Source organism: Echinops telfairi, unplaced genomic scaffold (genome assembly GCF_000313985.2).
Source record: "Echinops telfairi isolate 266 unplaced genomic scaffold, ASM31398v2 ScPeMD7_7469;HRSCAF=8507_1, whole genome shotgun sequence".
NCBI lineage: Eukaryota > Metazoa > Chordata > Mammalia > Afrosoricida > Tenrecidae > Echinops > Echinops telfairi.
Genome location: NW_022111373.1, coordinates 58,134,450 through 58,154,773, shown reverse-complemented (window position 1 = coordinate 58,154,773; position 20,324 = coordinate 58,134,450). Strand labels below are relative to the sequence as shown.

Genomic DNA, 20,324 nt, shown 5'->3' with positions numbered 1-20,324 from the left:
TGAGAGAGATCCTGTTCATCATAATTATTAATTTTTCAAAGTGCTTTTTGTCAATGGGGAATTTTTTCTTAATTAAAAAATATTGTGAAATATCTATAACAAAATGTTGTCATTGTAAGTTTAAAATTCAGTGACATTAAATACACTCACCTTGTTGTGCACTCATCACTACCATTTCCAAAAAGCTTTTCATCACTCTCAGCAGAAATTCAGTATCTCCTGAAAACTGTAAAGCCCCACTCTTCACTCCCCAGCTGCTGGTGACCCTGAATGAAATTTTATCTCTATACATTTGTTTAATCTAGATTTATTTAATTTGTGGGGGATGTTCCATTGTCTAATGATGGGCTTTGGTTCTCTGCTCCGACTCGCCTCGTTCTCAACCATATAGTTTTGTTTGTTTGATTGTTAAGGGTCTTCTGAGGCCTGTTACCTGGTCCCAGTGACACCTCAGATCGCACAGGCTGGTGTGTTTCTTCCATGTGGGTTTGTTGTTTCTCTGCTGGATGGCCATTTGTTTACCTTCAAGTCTTTAAGACCCCAGACGCTAAATCTTTTAATAGTCGGGCACCATCAGCTTTCTTCACCACAATTGCTTATGCACCCATTTTGTCTTCAGCGATTGTGTCAGGAGGGTGAGCATCTCAGATTGCCAATTTGTTAGAACAACGTGTTCTTGTATTGGGGGAGGGTAGGAGCAGAGGCCCAAAGTCCATCCACTACCTCAGTGTATTGCCATACAAATATATGTACATAGGCCAATACCTCTATTTTTATGGATTAATGTATTTACATGTGGACACACCTATGCTTATACCTCTATCCATAGCTTTGCTTCCTAGAGCATTCCTTTGTTTCCTTTTACCTTCCTTCTGTCCCACCATCACGCTCACCCTACTTCTGCCTCATAGTACTTCCTCTCACCTAGATTGCTGTTGCTCCAGTGCCCCCAGGATCTCCATATACTCTTTATTATTGATTTTTATTCCCTAGTTGTTCCCCTATCTCTGGTGTTGTTTGCCCACCGCCCCCCTCTCCTGTCCCCTTCTTCCCCCAAGGCCCCCTGGGACTGTTGGTCCTATTGTTTTCTCCTTGAGCTTGCTGGGGAAATTTTATTATGGTGCATGCTTTTGTTTGTGAGGCAACAAACACTTTGAATGACTTTTGAGTTATTCTTCTCTGGTTGATATATCAAACTGGACCTATTCTTAGCTGTTTCATTTCTTCCTCTAGTTGATGGAATGCATTTTTGAGATGACTGGCCAGAGGTTGGTGGATCTAGATCAAATCAAGTAGAATAGAGCGTGTTCAAGCCATTGGCCAGAAGTTAAAACAAGTAGAATGCTGCCACCTGAGCATATTTAGAGCAATATTTAGGAACCTAAAACAAAACAATTTAAGCTGGACTTTATGCAAAAACTTTTCATATCTTGTTTGCACTTTAAATTGATTCTATGAATATGAAAATGCCTACCAATTTCATGAGTTCTCACTTGGGGTAGCATTTCCCCAACTGGGAAATTGGAAGGTGTCTCTTGGAGATAATTGTTAGGCAAATGAACTTGTAGAATTTAGGAATGTCCACTGGGTATTTGGGACTTTGGGTGCTAGTGCTCTCTGTCTTCTCGGCTACTGGTGTCCTTTGAAATCAGAACATGCTCCTCAGTGTGTGTCTAAGGCTTTATGCCCCTACCACCTCAGTGTTCAGTTCTTTTTTCTCTGTCTCTAATCTAACAGAGCCTACAATTCATATGCAAGCCAAATTATGAAAATAAATGAGGTAAAGATTTTACACAGTTGCATTTGATTTCAGAGAGGAGTAGGCCAACTGATGTTTCCGCAAGTAGTTGGAGTTAGGTGACAGTTGTCAGAGTGATGGTACATAAATGTTAACTTTGAATGGCAGTGAAATGCTGTTTCCATTCTAGTTTTCTCTCATTCCTTTTGTTACCTCAAAACCATTTTTTTACTGCAGATAGAGATCTATCTATTTATCTATCTATCTATGCTCATATGAGTAGCCTCTCTGTTAAACTATTATGAATACTTCTAATATCTCTAGCAACATATCTTTGAAAAATCCCCTATAAGCAACATTTTAATAAGAAGTTTCTGTGAGTCAGATTTTACTGAAGTTCTTTTACTGTCAACATCTTACAAATCACTATATAATTTGTTTTTTGATAACCTTGAGAACTAAGTAAAAACTTGAAGGTAGTGTGCACTTCAGGAATGTGGTGCTGTAGGCTGCGTTAGAAAGCTGTTTACACCACCAATTCCAGACCCAATTGGTTATGTTATCTCTGTATTCAGTTAGAAAGCCAAGGCCTTACAGTGCAGACAGACAGTTCGCTTCTCCCCTGTGTGGCAGGGGGCGGGGCGGGGTGGGCGGCTTGATTAGGCACTGACATCATCCCTGCCATTCAAAAGAGCTGTGGGGCTGGGAAGCTGGTTGGAATTAGAAGGCTGTGTAGTTTGTATAGTGCATAATGGATGAGCAGCGCAAGAATGGGAGGCATCAGACTCGGCAAGCAAGTTGAATGAAACTGAAGAAAGGGGATTCTGAGCCATGAGCTGCACCTCATTCTTCAGCGAAATACTTCTGTCTGAGAGACGACTCTGGCAGCCTGGAGTGAGAAATGCGCTGTCCCATTGCGAGTGACTTGAAAGCAAAGACCGACTCTTCGTGAACGGAGTCGCTCCACTTACAGATGCCTGAACATCCCAGTGGAAAAGGCACGGACACTAGGAAAGAAGCAACGTAAAATCCACATTTTCTTTTTGAGTCATTGCTTTCTGAGCCTTCGCTGTCTTCTTTCTTCTTACCGCTCAGTAATAAAATATCTATGAGCAGTGCTTTGTGTGTGTGATGAAAGTAACTATGAAGAAACTTTTTATTTTAGAAAGTTTTACTAACACACTATTGCGTTTCTTTCCTGGGTATTTGAACACGATAATCAGTTTATCTCTTTATGACTATACAGGCAGAAGAGTGTTTACACACACAATCACTGTAGAATGACAGTTTTTACTCAGTGTTTCAGGACACTGGTGAGGCCAGCACCTTTTATCTCTTATGAACGTGAATACCAATTGTGGCTTTAAAAAATATCTTTCTCTTTTATCTCGTTTTCAAAATATGTGACATTTTGAAGAGATGTTTACCTTTTCCCTTTAAAAACATATTATTCACCACAGAGTGTGAAAGTATGTGGGGCAGTCAGCAGCACCGTTTATGTTCACCTGTGAAAATAGCAGCTTAATCACAGGTCTCTATTGGTGACTATGTCGTGGCTTCCTTTCCACATTACAAAGGCTCACAGAGGAGAGGAGATCCACAGTGGCTCGTTAAGATTATGGTGGCCTACATATCTATGGTTTCTGTAGTCTTCTTTCTAAAAATTTCAAGTGAGTTCAAATTTTGTAGTAGGAACCTGTAAGCAGTTGAAGGCTTTCGATGTATCAGTAGAGCTCAGTTTAGGTTTCAGGGATAAATCAACCAATACCTTTTGTTTGTCTAACGCATTCTTGAGGCTATGTAATGTGCTAGGAATAAAAAAGAAAATAATGTAATCATTCAAGAGGTCCACAGTCCTGGGTGAAGTAAAACTGTGTAAAAGTCTGGAGCACAAGCAATAATGATAAAAAAGCAATATCTAAACCAGTTGCTATTGTGTTGATTCTAATTCATGGCAACTCCATTTTTCCCAGCCAGGTCTTCAAATGAGAAATCCATGAAACAAAACATTTTTAATTAAATTTTAGGTTCAGTGAGGATAAAAGTAATAATTTGGAAATAGTAGAATACAGAGGACTGGGATGTCCAAGGACATCTTCATGGAAAAGTACAGAAATTGAGTCGGCCTTTGAGCATGGGCATGTTTTGAACTTGTGAGATGAGAGCGAGAGGCATTCTGGGTGAGGAAAACACCATGAAAAGTTACTGTGGTGGTTGTGTTCATTTGTTACAGCGGCACTGTGTGTGTATATGTGTTGCCTTTCTTTAAACGGCATATTGAGTTACAGTTTGGAGTTCTGATAGTCTATTTTCCTGTAATTGAAGGGGAATGTTTAGTTGAATCAGTAGAAGGAGGTGTGTAGCCAACTTTCTGAGCTTTGGCTTTAAGGTCAAGAAACTTGGGATAGGCCAATGAAGGAAAAGCAGGTGGTGGTAGTGGTGATTGTGGTGAGGAGGGGACGTGGACCAGAGGTAGAGATTGCCATTTTGGACCATCTGTCCATATGATTGGCCAATGCCAATGCCATCTGTTGGCTAGTGGAGGCTTTATGTTGCTAGGATGCTGAATATGCTCCTTTGGAGCGTTCAGAGTTAAGACAGACTAGGGAAAAAGGCCTGGTCATCTACTACTGAAAATTCAGTCAATCAAAACTCTATGGACCAGTCTTTTTGTATATCGGGGGTGGGGGGAGTCATCATCAGTTAGAGCCAAAAACATAATAGCTGTGGGGTGTTTTTGTGACAGTCTTATAATGTCCAGAATTTCAAATTTGAAAAAGAGATATAACTATTATTGTGATGGAGGTATAAAATTATAAGATACAGGATTTGGAAGAATTCTGAGGAACAATTCTATTTGTGGCAAGAAAAAGCTAAAAAAAGCCAGTGCAGGCAATTGCTAAGAGACGGTGAATTATACAGGAGGATAATTAAATTGTTAACTTAATTGTAACATTTTGTTACCCCATATATTAAAGTTTTTTTTTTAATTTAAAGTTTTTATTCTTCATTTTAGAGTTTTTGTTTATTTTTATTTATTAACAGTTGGAGAATGTGGAATTGGTGAACATCAGGCCTCCAATCCCACCTGTAAGTCCTAGACTTGGAAAAATTCAAAATATTTCTTTACTCATTACTCCAGACATTGCAAATGGAGAAATTGGTTTTACTAGCAGTCTTCCAATCATTTTGCATGAACCAGAAGATTCCCTGGCTGAAGTGGTAAGTAGGTTTTTACTTAATGATGGGGTCTAATAGAGTTTGGAGCTATGTATAGAATATATATATATGTATTGACGCTAGTATATGGAGTTCATAGATCTTGAAAAGCTTCCTCATTTACAGCAAACTTGAATATATAATTTGACTCAAGTAATTGACAAGTGTATGATTTCTCATGGTCCTTTTTCATATTCAATTGAATAAAAGTAGAATTAATTGTGGACAGAGGATGTAGGATATTTTGATGTTGCTGCTTTTAACAGTGCTATGATATTGAACACTGCATTTGAATTGTGCTGCTAGAAAGGAAATTGATAGTACTTTGGTCTGCTAAAAGGACAAAACAAGCTGTATCGGAAGAAGTAAGGCCAGAGGGCTCCTGAGGGGCCAGGATGTAAGACTTCATCTTACATACTTTGGACAGATGTCAGGAGAGAATATGGAGAGGGATGTCATATTTGGTCAAGTATAGGGCGGTGAGAAAAGGAAGGTCCTCGAAAAGAAGAAGTGACAGGCTGGCTGCACCAACAGGCTCAGGCGTAGGAACAATTGTGAGGGTGGCGACACACTGTGCAGTGTTTTGTTGTTGTACATACGGTCGCTTTGGGCCGGAGCTGACTTGTGGCACCTAACCACAACATGATATTTGATATAGTGATAGTCACACATAAACTATTTTGTTTTGCTTTTTTAAGGCCGGGCCAGGTACCACACGTGTCCTTGACCTACCCTGTCTTTCAGATTTTCAGATGAATTCATTGATAGGAAGGAGAAGTCTGTCTTGGGCTGTGTAATTGGTAGAGGTTACAGTTCAGGGATACTGAATCAGATTTTGTGCATACACACACAAATACATATATATGTACATATGAGAGTTGTATATACAGATATACAAGATTTCCCACCCCTCCTTCCGAATATGCATCCCATAGACACCTTGTTGAATTGGTCAGTTTCCACCGATCTAGAGACAGCACTGCCTCTCAGGAGCACAATCTGTCCCTGCGACTCTCTCCAGGTATCTCACACGTAGATTTAATTTAAATTGGGTTGAGTTCAGATAAGGATGAGGAGGGTTGATTTTATTAAAACCTCATGTCAAAATATGGTGTCATTCCTTTGTTTGATTCTGTAAATAGACAGGGAAGCTCCATTTTAAAAAATGCATACACATTGTTTTCTGTTGTATTAGGAGAGCATTTCAATTGTTCTAAAAGAGTGGATTGCTTTTATTTGCTTATCTTATAAAGCTATACATTTTCCATTTCCTATTTTTCCTTTGAGGCTTCGAAGGTATGTTTTGGCCTCCGTGAGGCTGTGTTCCTCCCTTTTTGGGAAACCCCCAACGTAGGAGTTTCTCTTTGTTCACTGCTCCATCAGTTGTCCTCATCACATGCACTCCTTCCAGATGGCTCAGTGGCCTGGCCCACCGTGACTTTGTTGACTTTGCTTTGAATTTTACCTCAGTCACTATTTACAGGCTTTACTATTGCTGGCCAAATTAGCAGAATGCTTATTGGTGAAAATGCCTTCCATTATTTTAAGATAGTACAAAGGGGCTTCACAAAGTTCATGGAAGAATTCCACTGTCCTTTAATTCTGTTTTCTACAAAAATGTTAGAACCCCATCCTGTATGTTAAAGGACAAGTCATAAAGAGGCTGCCTCTCATGAGCGTAGTAGCATATCATTACGATTGCAATGATTTTTTTCATTAGGTATATTGAAAATGCTAGCTTTAAATGAAAGTGGCAAGTGCATGTTTTCACAGTTATTTATAATAGCTTCCATTGATTTAGCGCTTACTCTGCAGAAACGCTGTCCTACACACTTAAAGGACTTGAAATGTAGGTGCCATTAGCTTCATTGCATATGAGGAAATTTAGTTCAGAGAGGTTAATTTGCTTAAGGTAACCTAGAGCTGTGATGTGAGTATTTATTTAATTGGGTGGATTCCCCCCTCCCCCTATCACATTGGGAAGCATTTTACATTATGTATAATTTACAGGTTTTATAAAGACATTTCTTTTCAGCTTCTAATGGCATATTATATTAATTCTTTTCCAGAGAACCTCTCATGGAAATTTATTGTTTAGAAAGCTTGGTCAATGCTCTCCAGATTATTGGACTTTTAAAATATATCTATTTTATTGAGACAAGTCCTTGGATAGGCACATTTTTGGTTGTGGATAAAGTTGTAGATTAATTTGATTAGTAAAACAAAATGTGTCTAATATACTTTCAGCCTTAAAAAGATTTGTTCCCTTATAATACTAATGGAATTTAATAGCTCACTTTTCTATATGGAGCACAGGAAATAATATGAGGTGCACTTATGAAATGCAATGCTTATATAATTTAGGAGTATGTATTGCAGAGGAAATTGTTCTTTCACTTTCTCTTTTAAAGATATACATTCCTTTACATCGGGATGGAACAGATGGGCAGGCTACTGTCTATTGGAGTTTAAAGCCCTCTGGCTTTAATTCAAAAGCAGTGACCCTGGATGATATAGGTCCCTTTAATGGCTCTGTTGTGTTTTTATCTGGACAAAGTGACACAACAATCAACATTACTGTCAAAGCTGATGACATACCAGAAATGAATGAAACCGTAACACTTTCTCTAGACAGGTAATAACTCCTTTTGATTACATTTAGTGATGTTTATATATCCATACTCTCTTGATTAACTTTTGATATTAATTTTTTCCTCCACATATTGTTGAGAAAAAGCAAAGAGATAATGTTATGCTGGCCTTCTTTTGTTATTTGTTGTTGGTTTGTTTAGACCAAATATTATATTTTCCAGAGAAATTTTGCAGCACTTTTTATTGTGATGTATTACAAGGAGAGTTTGGGAGGTGTTGGTTAACTCTAAAGCATAGTTAATAGGTTGCTATGTTTCAGAATGGCAGCAACAAATCTAAAATGTTAGGTTAATTAAGCAAATAACTCTGTTAGCTTCTGTTTTTAATAAAGGTGAGGATTAGTCTTTTGAGTAAGTAAAATGAAATTTTTAATCTTCACATAATGAAATTCTTTTCTTTACATAGAATGCTAAACAATACATAATTGTCAGGCAATCAGAAATAATACAAAATGTAAGTGTTTTTTCTCTAATAAAGATTTACTTGGCGTTCGTCATTGGGTAATTTATATTAAGAAGAGATGCCATTCTCAAAGAAATTTTTTTTTTTTCAGTAAAAATCAAACAAAATCCTATGTTGTTTAATCGATGCTGATGGGTGCTTTTTACAAATCAGAAGCAAACTGTTGTAGTGCAGGTCTACTTATGTTACAGTGGAGACTGTCAGAGAAGATTAGGTGTGACAGGCTTTGTTATACTTGAGAAACAGCAAAATCACAAAGTAATTTGACAAATGATATTTTGACCCATGTTAATCAGAGCTGAAGTAGTAAATATTGTAGCCTCTGTTTATTTTCCTCTATTCTTATCAATCTCTTGTTTTTGGTAGACATTTTGTCTAGCTGCATTTCAGCTAACCTCTTTCTGCTTAAACAAAAGAGGAACATAACTCTAAAAAGCTGACAAGCAGTCGTTTACAAAAACTTAAATTTTATGTAGAGGGAAGATACAGAATGTAGAAAACCAGTTATTGAATACCCACTGACACTTTTGTTTGTTTTGAGACAGCAATGTTATGTTTACTTTCTTTCATATGAAAAAGTAAAAATAAAAAGTATTGAAACAAAAATGCAAAAATATAAACAAGACACAAGTTAAGAAGAATAAATCCAAGTGACTTACAGTCTGATATATGCTATGTAATAAATTCTAAAGGAAGGTGCATAGTATGATAGAAACAATCTGTGAAGTACATACTATGATGAATTTTTTACTTATGCTTTTTTCCTTAAAAGAGATCTGAATACTTATTAATTCTTCAAAATCTGAAATATGAAGAATAATCGTGATCTAAAACTGTGAAATTTACAAGCTCAGCTGGGGGTCTCTGCTCTGCTTTAAATGTTCAAAGAGTGATTTAAACCCACTGAAAATGCATGGCTTTTCTTTATAGCTACATGCTTGCCAAGTCAGTCATTTGTAAGACTCGATTATAGAAACATTTGAAATGAACTAAACGCATTTTTAAGTATTTTATTTTTTGTCTCTCTCTCCTGTGGGTAAAAATAATACCCAAGTAAGTCTCAATCATAGGATAAAAGTTTTCAGAAATTAATGGTTCATCTTATTTCAAAAAGAGGAAATTAATTTGTATGCTTATTAAAATGCCCTAATTCAATTAGAAACTAGAGAATTCTTGTAATATCTCAACTGTGTATGAGCAAGAATGAGCTTTTAAAATAACACTTGAGTGTTTCTAAGACATAATTGGTTAAATAAAATATGAGAAAAAAAATCCGATTTGAACTAGCATGCTCTTTTGCAAATTTGTAATGAAATTAAAATGCAAGAATGAATAAACAATACTAAGTCATTATACAAGAATATTGTAACAAAAATAATGAATGCTTTATTGTGATAGAGTGTAAATTGGTCTCCTAATGTCAAATTCAAATACTCTCTTTTTCCAACTAAACAAACGTAAAACTTGTCTTAGTAGCAAGCAATCTTTGAGGAAACCAGGCATAAGTAGAATTTGTCTTAGTCCTAAGTAAATTTTGAGGCATTCAAACCATACTAATTAAAAATGTTATATTGTTTAGGTGTCTCCACTCAGAAACAACTTCATATGTGCTATATAACCCCATGTCTGTAAATATATATTTGACTTAAAAAACCAGAGCTATACATTTTGATGCTTTCAAGGCTTTAGAAATGGAATAAATTGGAGAGTTAGGATAGTGTTTAGGTCTCTTGATAAAAATTGTATTTAAGTAATATTTGTCATTATTTATGAACATCATGATATTTTATCCTCCCTTGAGTGTATTCCAGGCAAAGGATGAAAAGTGTGTATTTCTCGGCTTACATATTTTTTCTAACTCAAAGAACAGCAGGGTTTATTTAGATCTGAGGATTGAGGTTTCCTTTTTTTTTTTTTTTTCCTGTAAAAAGCCCCCTAATTAAAGCGACTAAGTAATTCTAGATAGGCTGAATGAAATTTGCTCAGCTGCTGCGGTCTGTGAGTCTGTTCAGCGGTTGGCAAGCACCAGCGCCGTGGAGGAGGCCTGGGAAGGAATGGCTTGAATGAGTCTTCACGTGCCATCTGGCCATGGGGTCATCGTCCATACGTGGGAACCACGGAGCCCTTGCTAGCAATTGTCAATAGAAAGTGCCAATGTGCAGCATTCCCATAAAGTCAACATTGATAGTTCCTGGGTCAAAAAAAATGAAGGGCTTTCTTTAGCTTATTTTTCTCTGCCCCTCGACGTTTCTAGTAGTATGAGCGAGAGTTTGGCAAATAGTGTCCCTATCGCCTCTTCCCCCCTCCCACACGTCTTTTTGTGTTAACAGGGTAGAAACGGAAAGGTCTGTGGTATATTTTGGGTAAGTGTACACAATAAAGTCTTATTGTCGATTTTTCAGCATTTTTGCTTTGCAAGTGATTGTGTTGGACGAGGCTGTCTTTCTGCATGACCCACGGTCCTGTAGGGATTCTGCTTGTTCATGTGCCTGTGCATGCCCTGTGTGTCGTTCCAGTCTACTGACAATGGAGGGTTTGGGTTGTTGTTATAAGCGTTTTAAATTATGAATATATTTAGACTAGTTGACGGCAGTTGGAGGAGTAGTATACCTATATGTTTACATTGTAAATGTGGTACAATACAAGCCAGGCAGCCCAGCTAGCCATTGGAAGGGCTTGTTTTAACTTTCTTTATGGCTATACACAACCCAGAGAACAAGGAGTGTGTCTTGCTTTTGAAATTCTCACACAAGATCCTTAATACACCCTGCAGTTTGTTCAACAGAGAAATAGCAAACAATTGGCTCATCTCTTCCATGGCGTTTCTGAGTGTATCTGAGCATTTTCTTGCCTATACCTTGGTTGTTGCAGACAGAACTTTTCAACACTTGCCTTTATAACAAGGGCTGGTATGCTTTAAGAAAGTCTAAAGATAAATTTATTCATTCAGTGATCAGAATGGACTGTGATATTTTGGGTTCTGCTCCATTTTTCTTATCTTCTAGCTTGTGTGGACATAGGGCATTTTAAAAATGAAAATATTAATATCAAAGAGATATAGGCATATTTGCCGTGAAAATCATGCCTTCATGAACAAGATGATAAAGAACTGCCCTGTTAGTTGGAGTATCTCTTCTGTAGCTAACCACATGCTAAGTATTGCTGCACATTTTCAAAATGTAGGGAAGGATATTAATTCAGATTATATATTGCATAGGAAGTTAGCTGTGCTTTCTACATAATAATTGTAGCTTCATTGTGATTTTGAGGTCTGATCATGAGTACTCTGGTTCAGGAGGAAGTGACATTTGGAAAGGTTTAGAGCAGCTTGCAGGATTGAGAATTCTCTAGGAGCCTGCTGGCTTTTAAACCCACAGAGCCTTGCAGTCTAAGTCCCTTTGATCATTCTAATTACACACTGAGCATAAACCCCGGAAATTGAAAACCAGAAACATCTTGTTTTAATATCTCCTTTTTGAGGTATATATAAGGACATCATGCTTGGTCCATAGGGTTGCTATGAGTCGGGACCAACTTGATGGCAGCTAACAACAAAAACAACATAAGAATTGTTATAACATGCCTTGCGCCCTAGATCTGTCCTAGCTTATTAATTTTTTCCCTCTCTTATGTCCAAATTTTGTGTAATTATAAAAGGGAAAAAAACTCTGCATGAGTTTAAAATGGAAGTGAACAGAAAACACTTTAAGGGACACAAATTATTGCCAAAACAGAATCAGTTTTATGGCATTGTTTATTTTTAATTCATTTGGCTAACTTTAATCCATGCAGTTACACAACTTCTTTGCAAGTTATTAGCAATTTATGCAGTATACTTCTTAAAGACATTCAAATGAATATAAAATTATAATGAAATGTTCAGGTATCATTTTTTTTTACTTAGTATAACAAATTATAGTTTTTCTGATAATGTGGAAACAAATTGTTTTTGTTTCTTCTTAAAAATAAAATGTAGTTCACTTACAGCGTTTGGTTTACCGTATTTCTGATATATAGATGTGGTGCTGGTTTCAAAGAAAACAACTTAACAGTGAATTCGGAAATAGTCTTCCTATAAGGGCTGTGAGTAAAACTTTTGATTTTAAGTGAACTTAAGACACTTAAACTCAATTTTAATTCCTAGTCACTTCCCTTTCCATTACTCTTTGTGCATGGTATAAATATTATCTTATAAGCCTAGAAAATTTAAAAGTAAAATTATAATTAGCTGGTACCTTTTTCGTCCCTGACTTTGACAGGGTCAGTGTGGAAAATCAAGTGCTGAAATCCGGACATACTAGTCGGGATCTAATTATTTTGGAAAATGATGATCCTGGGGGAGTTTTTGAGTTTTCTCCGTCTTCTCGAGGACCTTATGTTATAAACGTAAGTATGAAGGAAGCCCAGTTGCCCCGCTGATCACAGCTTCAGGAGAATGGAATTGAGAAGGACTTGAGTATTTGTGATTTTTCCCCCTTTCTCTTTTAAGGAAGGGGAAGCTGTAGAAGTGCACATCATCCGATCCCGGGGGGCTCTTGTAAAGCAGTTTCTACACTACCGCGTGGAGCCAAGAGACAGTAATGAATTCTATGGAAACATGGGGGTCCTGGAATTTCAGCCTGGGGAGAGGGAGATTGTGGTCACCTTGCTAACCAGATTAGATGGAATACCAGAGGTACCGGAGCTTCTTTTACTCTTGTGCTTTGGCTGATGGTTGATGTGATCTAAGATAAAAATTTTGTGTATTTGCAAAGAGGTACAAAAGGATCGAAAGGCAAGAAAGGATTGTACAGTATTTATGTTTGGCTGGGGGGGGGGGAAGCTAAAAAACAAAGTAAGACTCATTAAAGCTTAAATGGTGTCTTTTTGTGCGACATACAGAAATGTTAATCTGAAACTGTCAGTGTGTGATCAGTTTTCATCTTTTCTTGTTTATTGTTAACTTATTATGTAATTTCTATGGACTTAACTTTTTTTTTTTCTTTCTGGAAAGGCTTTATTATTGGGGGTGGGGGGTGGACGATGACATGGCACTCGGACCTTCTTGGCAGCGTCCTTCCTCATGGCAGCAAGCACGTTGCTCAGCTCCTCTCTCTTCCTCTTAGCCCGGATGTGTGTGCCCACCCGCTTCTTGATGAACTTAGTGCCCACTTGTCCTTGGAGACCTTGAGCAGCTCCATGGCGCTTCGCGCTTAGGGCGCAAAGCCACACACCTCCCGGATTATGTCCCGCACGAACTTGGTGTGTTTGGTGAGGCGCCGCGGCGGCGGCTGGGCCTCGGCTTGCTCACGTTCATGGTCACCTTGTGGCCCCTGTCGAGGCCCACAGCCATAAGGTAGCGCACAGCCATGGCTGCTACTCTTCGATCGCTGCCGCGGTGGCCGGACTTAACTTTTAATGACAGGGATTTAAACTGATGAAGTGATGCTGTAAAATTATTTTCATAGGAGGTAAATTTGATTTATATTAGTGGAACCAAGGAGAGTCCTGTTATGCTTACACATCAGTATATATGAGGGGATACCAAAAATAACCCCGGAATTGCATTAGGCAGAACAGAGCTTTTTTTTAAAAATCGTTTTATTAGGGGGTCATACAACTCTTATCATAATCCATACACACATCAATTGTGTAAAGCACATTTGTACATTCGTTGCCATCATCATTCACAAAACATTTGCTCTCCACTTAAACCCTTGGTATCAGTTCCTCATTTTCCCCCTCCCCACTCCTCCCTCCCTCATGAACCCTTGATAATTTATAAATTATTTTGTCATATCTTACACTGTCCGACGTCTCCCTTCACCCACTTTTTTGTTGTCCGTCCCCCAGGGAGGAGGTTATATGTATATCCTTGTAATCGGTTCCCCCTTTTCAACCCACCCTCCCTCTACCCTCCCAGCATCACCACTCACACCACTGGTCCTGAAGGGATCATCTGCCCTGGATTCCCTGTATTTTCAGTTCCTATCTGTACCAGTGTATGTCCTCTGGTCTAGCCAGACTTGCAAGGTAGAATTGGGATCATGATGGGGGGTGGGGGGGTGGGAGGGGAGTAGGAAGCATTTAGGAACTAGAGGAAAATTGTATGTTTCATCGTTGCTATATCTCACCCTAACTGGCTTGTCTCCTCCCTGAGACCCTTCTGTAAGGGGATGTCAAGTGGCCTACAAATGGGCTTTGGGTCTCCACTCCGCACTCCCCCCTCATTCACTATGGTAAGATTTTTTAGAACAGAGCTTTTTTATGCATCCCTGTCCACCCCCACGCCCCCACTAGGCGAGCATTGAGCAACTTGCTCTGAATTAGTGCACCCAGTGGTATTGCCTGATTCTCTCTGGTCACAGTGAATTTTTTGTAAAAGCAGCCTCGCTAGACCCTCGTATTTTGTGATGGCTGGGAAAGCAGCATGCAGCTGTGAAATGTTGTTTCCTGCTCTGGAAAAATGCCGCATGAACTGTTGTGATGTTGAACACAGCTTACAAGGACAGCGCTATGAGAAAAACTCAAGTGTACAGTGGTTTTCTCGTTTCAAAAAAGGTGAAATGTGGATTGATGGTAAACCTTGTTCTGGACATCGTTAACTTCCCCAAAGGACAAAATGGCGTCTAGTAGTGCATGTGGAGTTCATTCCACCCGGTCAGACTGTTAATCAAGCTTTCTATTTAGAGGTTCTGAAAAGATTGCATGACAGTGTGATACAAAAAAGGCCTGATTTGTTGCAGAGAGGGGACTGGTTTTGCCACCATGACAATGGACCTGCTTACACAGCCATCCCAGTGCACCAATTTTTGGCAAAAAACAGCATGCCTCTCTTGGCCCATGCACTTTACTCACCTGACCTCACTCCATGCAACTTTTTTGTTTCTGTGACTGCAGAGGGACATGAAAGAACAGGGACATGACAGTGTAAAAGAGGTAAAGGAAAAAATGAGGGTGGTCCTGCCAGCCACTGAAACAGATGAGTTTGAAAATGTTTCCCACAATGGAATCGCAGTTGGAAAATGTATGGAGTGTAATGGAGAGTAGTTTCAAGGTGATAAGGTTGTGTTGTAAAAAAACCCAAAAAACTGAAAAAAATCAATTTTGGGGGTGCCCCCTCGTATATAGCTTTTGAATTGAATGTCTTTTATTAAGGCATTATTGTAAATGACCAGAACACTAGAGATAAAGGGAGTCCAGTCTTCTCACTATTTTAAGTTATTGTGATGTTCAATTTTTCCTCTTTTTGCACACTATATGCTAACACCTATTATTTTAACTGATGGGAGAATGTTAAAAATATTTAAAATAATGTCAGTTCTTTTGTTGTTTACTGCATTGTTTTTGAATAACTGAATAGAAAGATATCCTCGAGTTGATCTGTTTTGTGAACTCCATACAGTTCAGCCCTCTCTTGTTCTTCATGTGCTGTGCTCTCTCCAGTTGGATGAACACTACTGGGTGGTCCTCAGCAGCCATGGCGAATGGGGAAGCAAGCTGGGAAGTGCTGCGGTTGTGAACATCACAATTCTGAAAAATGATGATCCTCACGGAGCCATAGGATTTGTTTCTGATGGCTTAATCATCTTGATCAATGAAAGTAAAGACGAAGACACCCACAGTGGTAATTTATTCTCCTTATATTCTACAATTTCTTAAGAAGAAATAAATTAATCTTTATTTTTATTAACTATGTTCAACTGCCATTCTGCCTTGGAAATTGCCTATAGTTCAGAAATTTGATTTCTTTTACTCTCGTCCACTTTTTTTTTCTTACATAGTATTGAGATGCTACTGATGATAGCTGTCATGTTTTGACTTCAGTTCATCTTATGAAGTAGAACTCAAACCCCCAACAGTGGGCCCAATCAAATAGAGGAACTTTAAAAACTGAGGCAGTGCTAGAGAACCCTTAAAGTAACAAGAAATGAGGAGTATGTTCTTTCAAAAGCAGTGTTTGGCTAAGTAAGAAAATAGCTTTACATGTGCAGCTTTGCGTAGCGGCCTACAGCAAATGCCTTTGTAGGATTTCTTGATCTTGCCATTTCCATTGAGTACGTTTTGACTTATAGTGACCCTAAAGGGCAAAGTTGGACTGTTTCTCACAGTTTCAGAAACTTTAAATCTTTACTGAGCAGTTAGTCTCCATTTTCTTCCATAGTGTGGCTAGTGTATTTGAACGGGCACCCTGGCTTAACCTGCTGCATTACCAGATCTCCTTGTAGAATTGTGATAGGTGCATCTATTTAATGAACAGTCTGCTTTTAATGGTGAATCACCTTTAAAATCCCAAATGATGATAGAAATAGTTGACTGTATTTATTTAATCCAGCTAGGTCTACTGAAGGAATCCTGGTGGGGTAGTGGTTACTCATTGGGCTGCTAACTACAATCAGCAGTTCTAAACCACCCGCCATCCAGAGAAGAAAGACTGGGATTTCTACTCCTGTAACCAGTTACAGTCTTGGAAACCCAGAGGAGGTTGCTATGAGTCAGCACTTACTCGATGGCAGTGAGTTGAGTATAGGTCTGCCGTGGTAGGAATAGCCTAATACAGTTAAAAAAATAACATTTCATCAAATAGTTAACACATTTTTGTATGTGCCTTGTAGACAGTTCTGATAAGATAGGCCTTTATTTAAAGAAGAACAGTCTTGTTTTTACTTTTACATAATTCAACAATTTCTTAGCCGTCTTTCAAAAATTGTTTGATGTATATTTATATGGATTACGTACTTTTGTATTTCGCAGCTGTTTATGATCTGATAAGAAATCGAGGTACCTTTGGTGACATTAGTGTGTCCTGGGTGGTTACTCCAGATTTTACACAGGATGTGTTTCCGGTCCAAGGGACTGTGTTCTTTGGAGACCAGGAATTTTCAAATAACATTACCATCTATTCCCTACCAGATGAGGTAAGTCTTGCACATATGATGCCTTGCTTTACTTGTTTCAGTTGCATAATAACATTTTTTATTAAATAACTAAATGCCTGATATTATTTTGTTACAGAAATATGTAATAAAGAACTCAGATATAAACGTATATGAGTAGAGATCAGAGAGATAGACTCTGTTTTTGTCCTTCTGAAGTCATTTTCACTTCAAGGTGGCCAGTCCGCGACCCCGATTAGGTGTCCCTGTGCCGATGAGTGAATTCAGGGGTTCCCGGCTGTGGGAAAGGATAGTCTCTTGACAAGTGGCCCTGTGGAGACGAGGACACTGTTCATCCAGATTTCACAAAGATGGCCCATAGTGCATTCTCTGAATCTCTACACTGTGCCAGATGCATCCTGAGACCAAAGAAGATGCTATTGGGTGATGGGAAGCTCATGATATTGGGTCCAAGAATGAAAAAAATGTCCTGAAATTGATTGTGGTGGTGACTGCACAAACTTTTTAATATATGTAAATGATTGGATTATATGGTACATGCATTACACGCCAATACAACTGTTAAAATATAATGGAATTTTCTAACACATAAAACAAAACCAAGAAGTTGCCATTTTTAAGAGAATTTAGTACCAACCAAAACTGGTGTTTCTCTTCTGAGGGAAAGGCCGCGATGAGCTTAGGACAGCAAGTGTGGTCTGCTTCCTTCTCTAGTATTTTTTCCTCAGGAGAAAGTAATCCCGGCACTTTTTTGTTTTGGAGTGAGAAAAAGAGCAACTCCCATAAAGGATGTGGAAGATAGCAGTGTCTACCTGGGGATACGTTTTCCACAACTTGGTGGAATCTCAACTTGCTATGAAATAGAGATGAGATCTTTGTGATCCACGAGGTGGCACTCCAGAAAGGGGCTTAAGAGGCCTCCTGGAGCTAGCTGAGCTTTAGTGACTATTATGAAAAATGTTCTAAATGAGGATGAAAACTCATATTTTGCTCCCATTTTTTTCTCCTTGTAAACAACATGTGTTTGTAAAGTATTGCTACAAATTCATCCAAACCTTTGTTAAACAAAATATCAACGTGTGAAACTATTGTTTCTCAACATATCATCCAACTAGATCTACATACTTCCGGCGGTGGTATTCCCATCTCTCTAACTCCTCCCTGAATAGTTATATAAGCCTCTTCACTTTATACCTTGTGAATTCAAGCCGTTTGGGCATTCCTGAGCACTCAAAGCATGTCCTTTGAATTTTTCTTTGTTTTGGGGGTAACAGAACAATCTGAAGAGGCAAGATTAGGTCTGTAGAGTGAAATGTGTAAAGTTTCTCAATGAAATTCTCAGTTCTTTGATTTTTTTTTTTTACCACCCTTGAAGAATGAGCAGGTGCACTGTAGTGATGGGGGAAAAAGAAAAAAAATTCTAAGCACAGCTTTTTCTCACCAATACTGTTTTCAATTTTCTTTGAACTTCTTCATGATAAGCCCTTGTGATATTCCTGTGAGCTTTGATAAAATCTATCACGATTACTCACCTGAAACTCCCCAAATAGTTGCTATACCCTTCTGAGTTGACCTTTCTAACTTGAATTTAACTGACCTGGTCCATGCTAGACATTAAACCGTATGGATCACAACAAACTATGGATAGCCTTAAGAAGAATAGGAATTTCAGAGCACTAGATTGTGCTCATATAGAACGTGTCCATGGATCAAGAGTCAGCTATGTAAATAGAACAGGGGAAGCTTGCATGTTTTAGAATCAAGAAAGGTGTGCGTGAGGGTTGTACCCTTTCACCATATTTATTCAATCTATGCTGAGAAAATAACCAGAGAAGCTGGAGTATATGAAGACCAAAGCATCGGAATCGGAAGAAAGTTTATTAACAACCTGCGCTAAGCAGATGACAGCTTTGCTTGCTAAAGATGAGGAAGTCTTGAAGTACTTACTGATCAAGGTCAAGGATTGAAGCCCTCAGGATGAATTACAATTCAATATACAGAAAATAAAGTCCTCACAACTGGGTATCATGTAAAGAGAGAGAAGATTGATGTTGTCAAGGATTTCACCTAGCTGGGATCCATAATCAGTGCTCATAGAAGCAACAGTCATGTGCTCAAAGGGTGCTTTGCATTGGCTAATCTGCTGCACAGACCTCTTTAAAGTGCCGAATGCAAGGCTGTTACTTTGAAGACCAAGGTGCACCTGACCCAAACCATGGTATTTTCAATGGCTTCATAGGCATGCGAGAGTTGGACATTGAGTTAGGAAGACTAAAGAAAGATCAATGCATTTGAATTATGGCACTGACAACGAATATTGAAAGTACCATGGATTGCCAAGAAACAAATAAATCTGTCTTGGAAGAAGTTCAACCTGAATGCTCCTCAGAGGCAAGGGTGGTGAGACTTCACTTCATGTACCTTTGACATCTATCAGGCGAGCACCGTCCTGGAGAAGGACATCATGCTTTGTAAAGGAGAGGAGCAGTGAGGAAGAGAAAGACCCTCAGTAAGATGGACTGCCCAGCGGCTGCCACAATGGTCTCAAACAAGAATAATTGTGCGGATGGTGCAGGGCAGGGGGTACTCTGTTCTGTTTGTTGTACATTAGGTTGCTATGAGAACTGACTTGGTGGCACCTGGCAACAAGAGCAGTAGCAGATACCCCAGCAGCCACTATCTGCTTGGTCCTTTTTAATGAAGGCATCCGAAGGAGCCTGAGACAGCGCATTACTGAGAGAGCCTCTCTGTATGTCGGAGAGTATCTGTAGCCATCTACTGACTGAAGAGACATGTTTAGACATGTTTCGTTTGGAATAAACTTTCACATGCATGAACTGGAATCATTGTAGCAATAATATTCGACTTACTCTTACGTTTACAGTTTTTAACAGAAGTAATAAAAGCTTCTATCTTATGTAAGGCAAAAGATCTCTGTTTTCTTTAAACTTTATAGTTATAAAATAAAAGCCTGTTTGGATAAATAATATTAGAACATTTGTTTTCCTTTTTGATCTGAATTTTAATTGAATACTCTACAAAAACAACTTAGAAATATGTAATGGAATTACCTGGTCAATCACCTGAATAACATATTTTCTAATAGATTCCAGAGGAAATGGAAGAATTTACCATTACCCTACTCAATGCCACCGGAGGAGCTAAAATAGGAAATAAAACAAGTGCAACACTGAGGATTCGAAGAAATGATGACCCTGTTTTTTTTGCAGGTGGTATTGCTATCCCATTTGAGTAACTGCATCCATCTTATCAGTCTGTAAATATGTTACTTTAAAATGATGAGTTTCATCTTAACATTTTAGCTGCAGTGCATGTGATAATTAGCTAAATATGATTTTATGAGTCATTCAGATGAT

General features: G+C 38.5%; 1 protein-coding gene and 1 pseudogene across 1 annotated transcript in view; one reads left to right on the top strand and one right to left on the bottom strand.

Annotated features, from left to right (window-relative positions):
* Positions 1 to 20,324, top strand: part of ADGRV1 (adhesion G protein-coupled receptor V1) — a 675,247-nt gene that overhangs the window by 18,386 nt on the left and 636,537 nt on the right. The window contains exons 9-15 of the mRNA XM_045285199.1: positions 4,784 to 4,960; positions 7,369 to 7,592; positions 12,331 to 12,457; positions 12,561 to 12,746; positions 15,497 to 15,677; positions 16,805 to 16,968; positions 20,054 to 20,177. Coding sequence (XP_045141134.1) covers positions 4,784 to 4,960; positions 7,369 to 7,592; positions 12,331 to 12,457; positions 12,561 to 12,746; positions 15,497 to 15,677; positions 16,805 to 16,968; positions 20,054 to 20,177 — 1,183 coding nt within the window. The remainder of the gene's footprint in view (positions 1 to 4,783; positions 4,961 to 7,368; positions 7,593 to 12,330; positions 12,458 to 12,560; positions 12,747 to 15,496; positions 15,678 to 16,804; positions 16,969 to 20,053; positions 20,178 to 20,324) is intronic.
* On the bottom strand, positions 12,762 to 13,421 carry LOC123521082 (annotated as a pseudogene).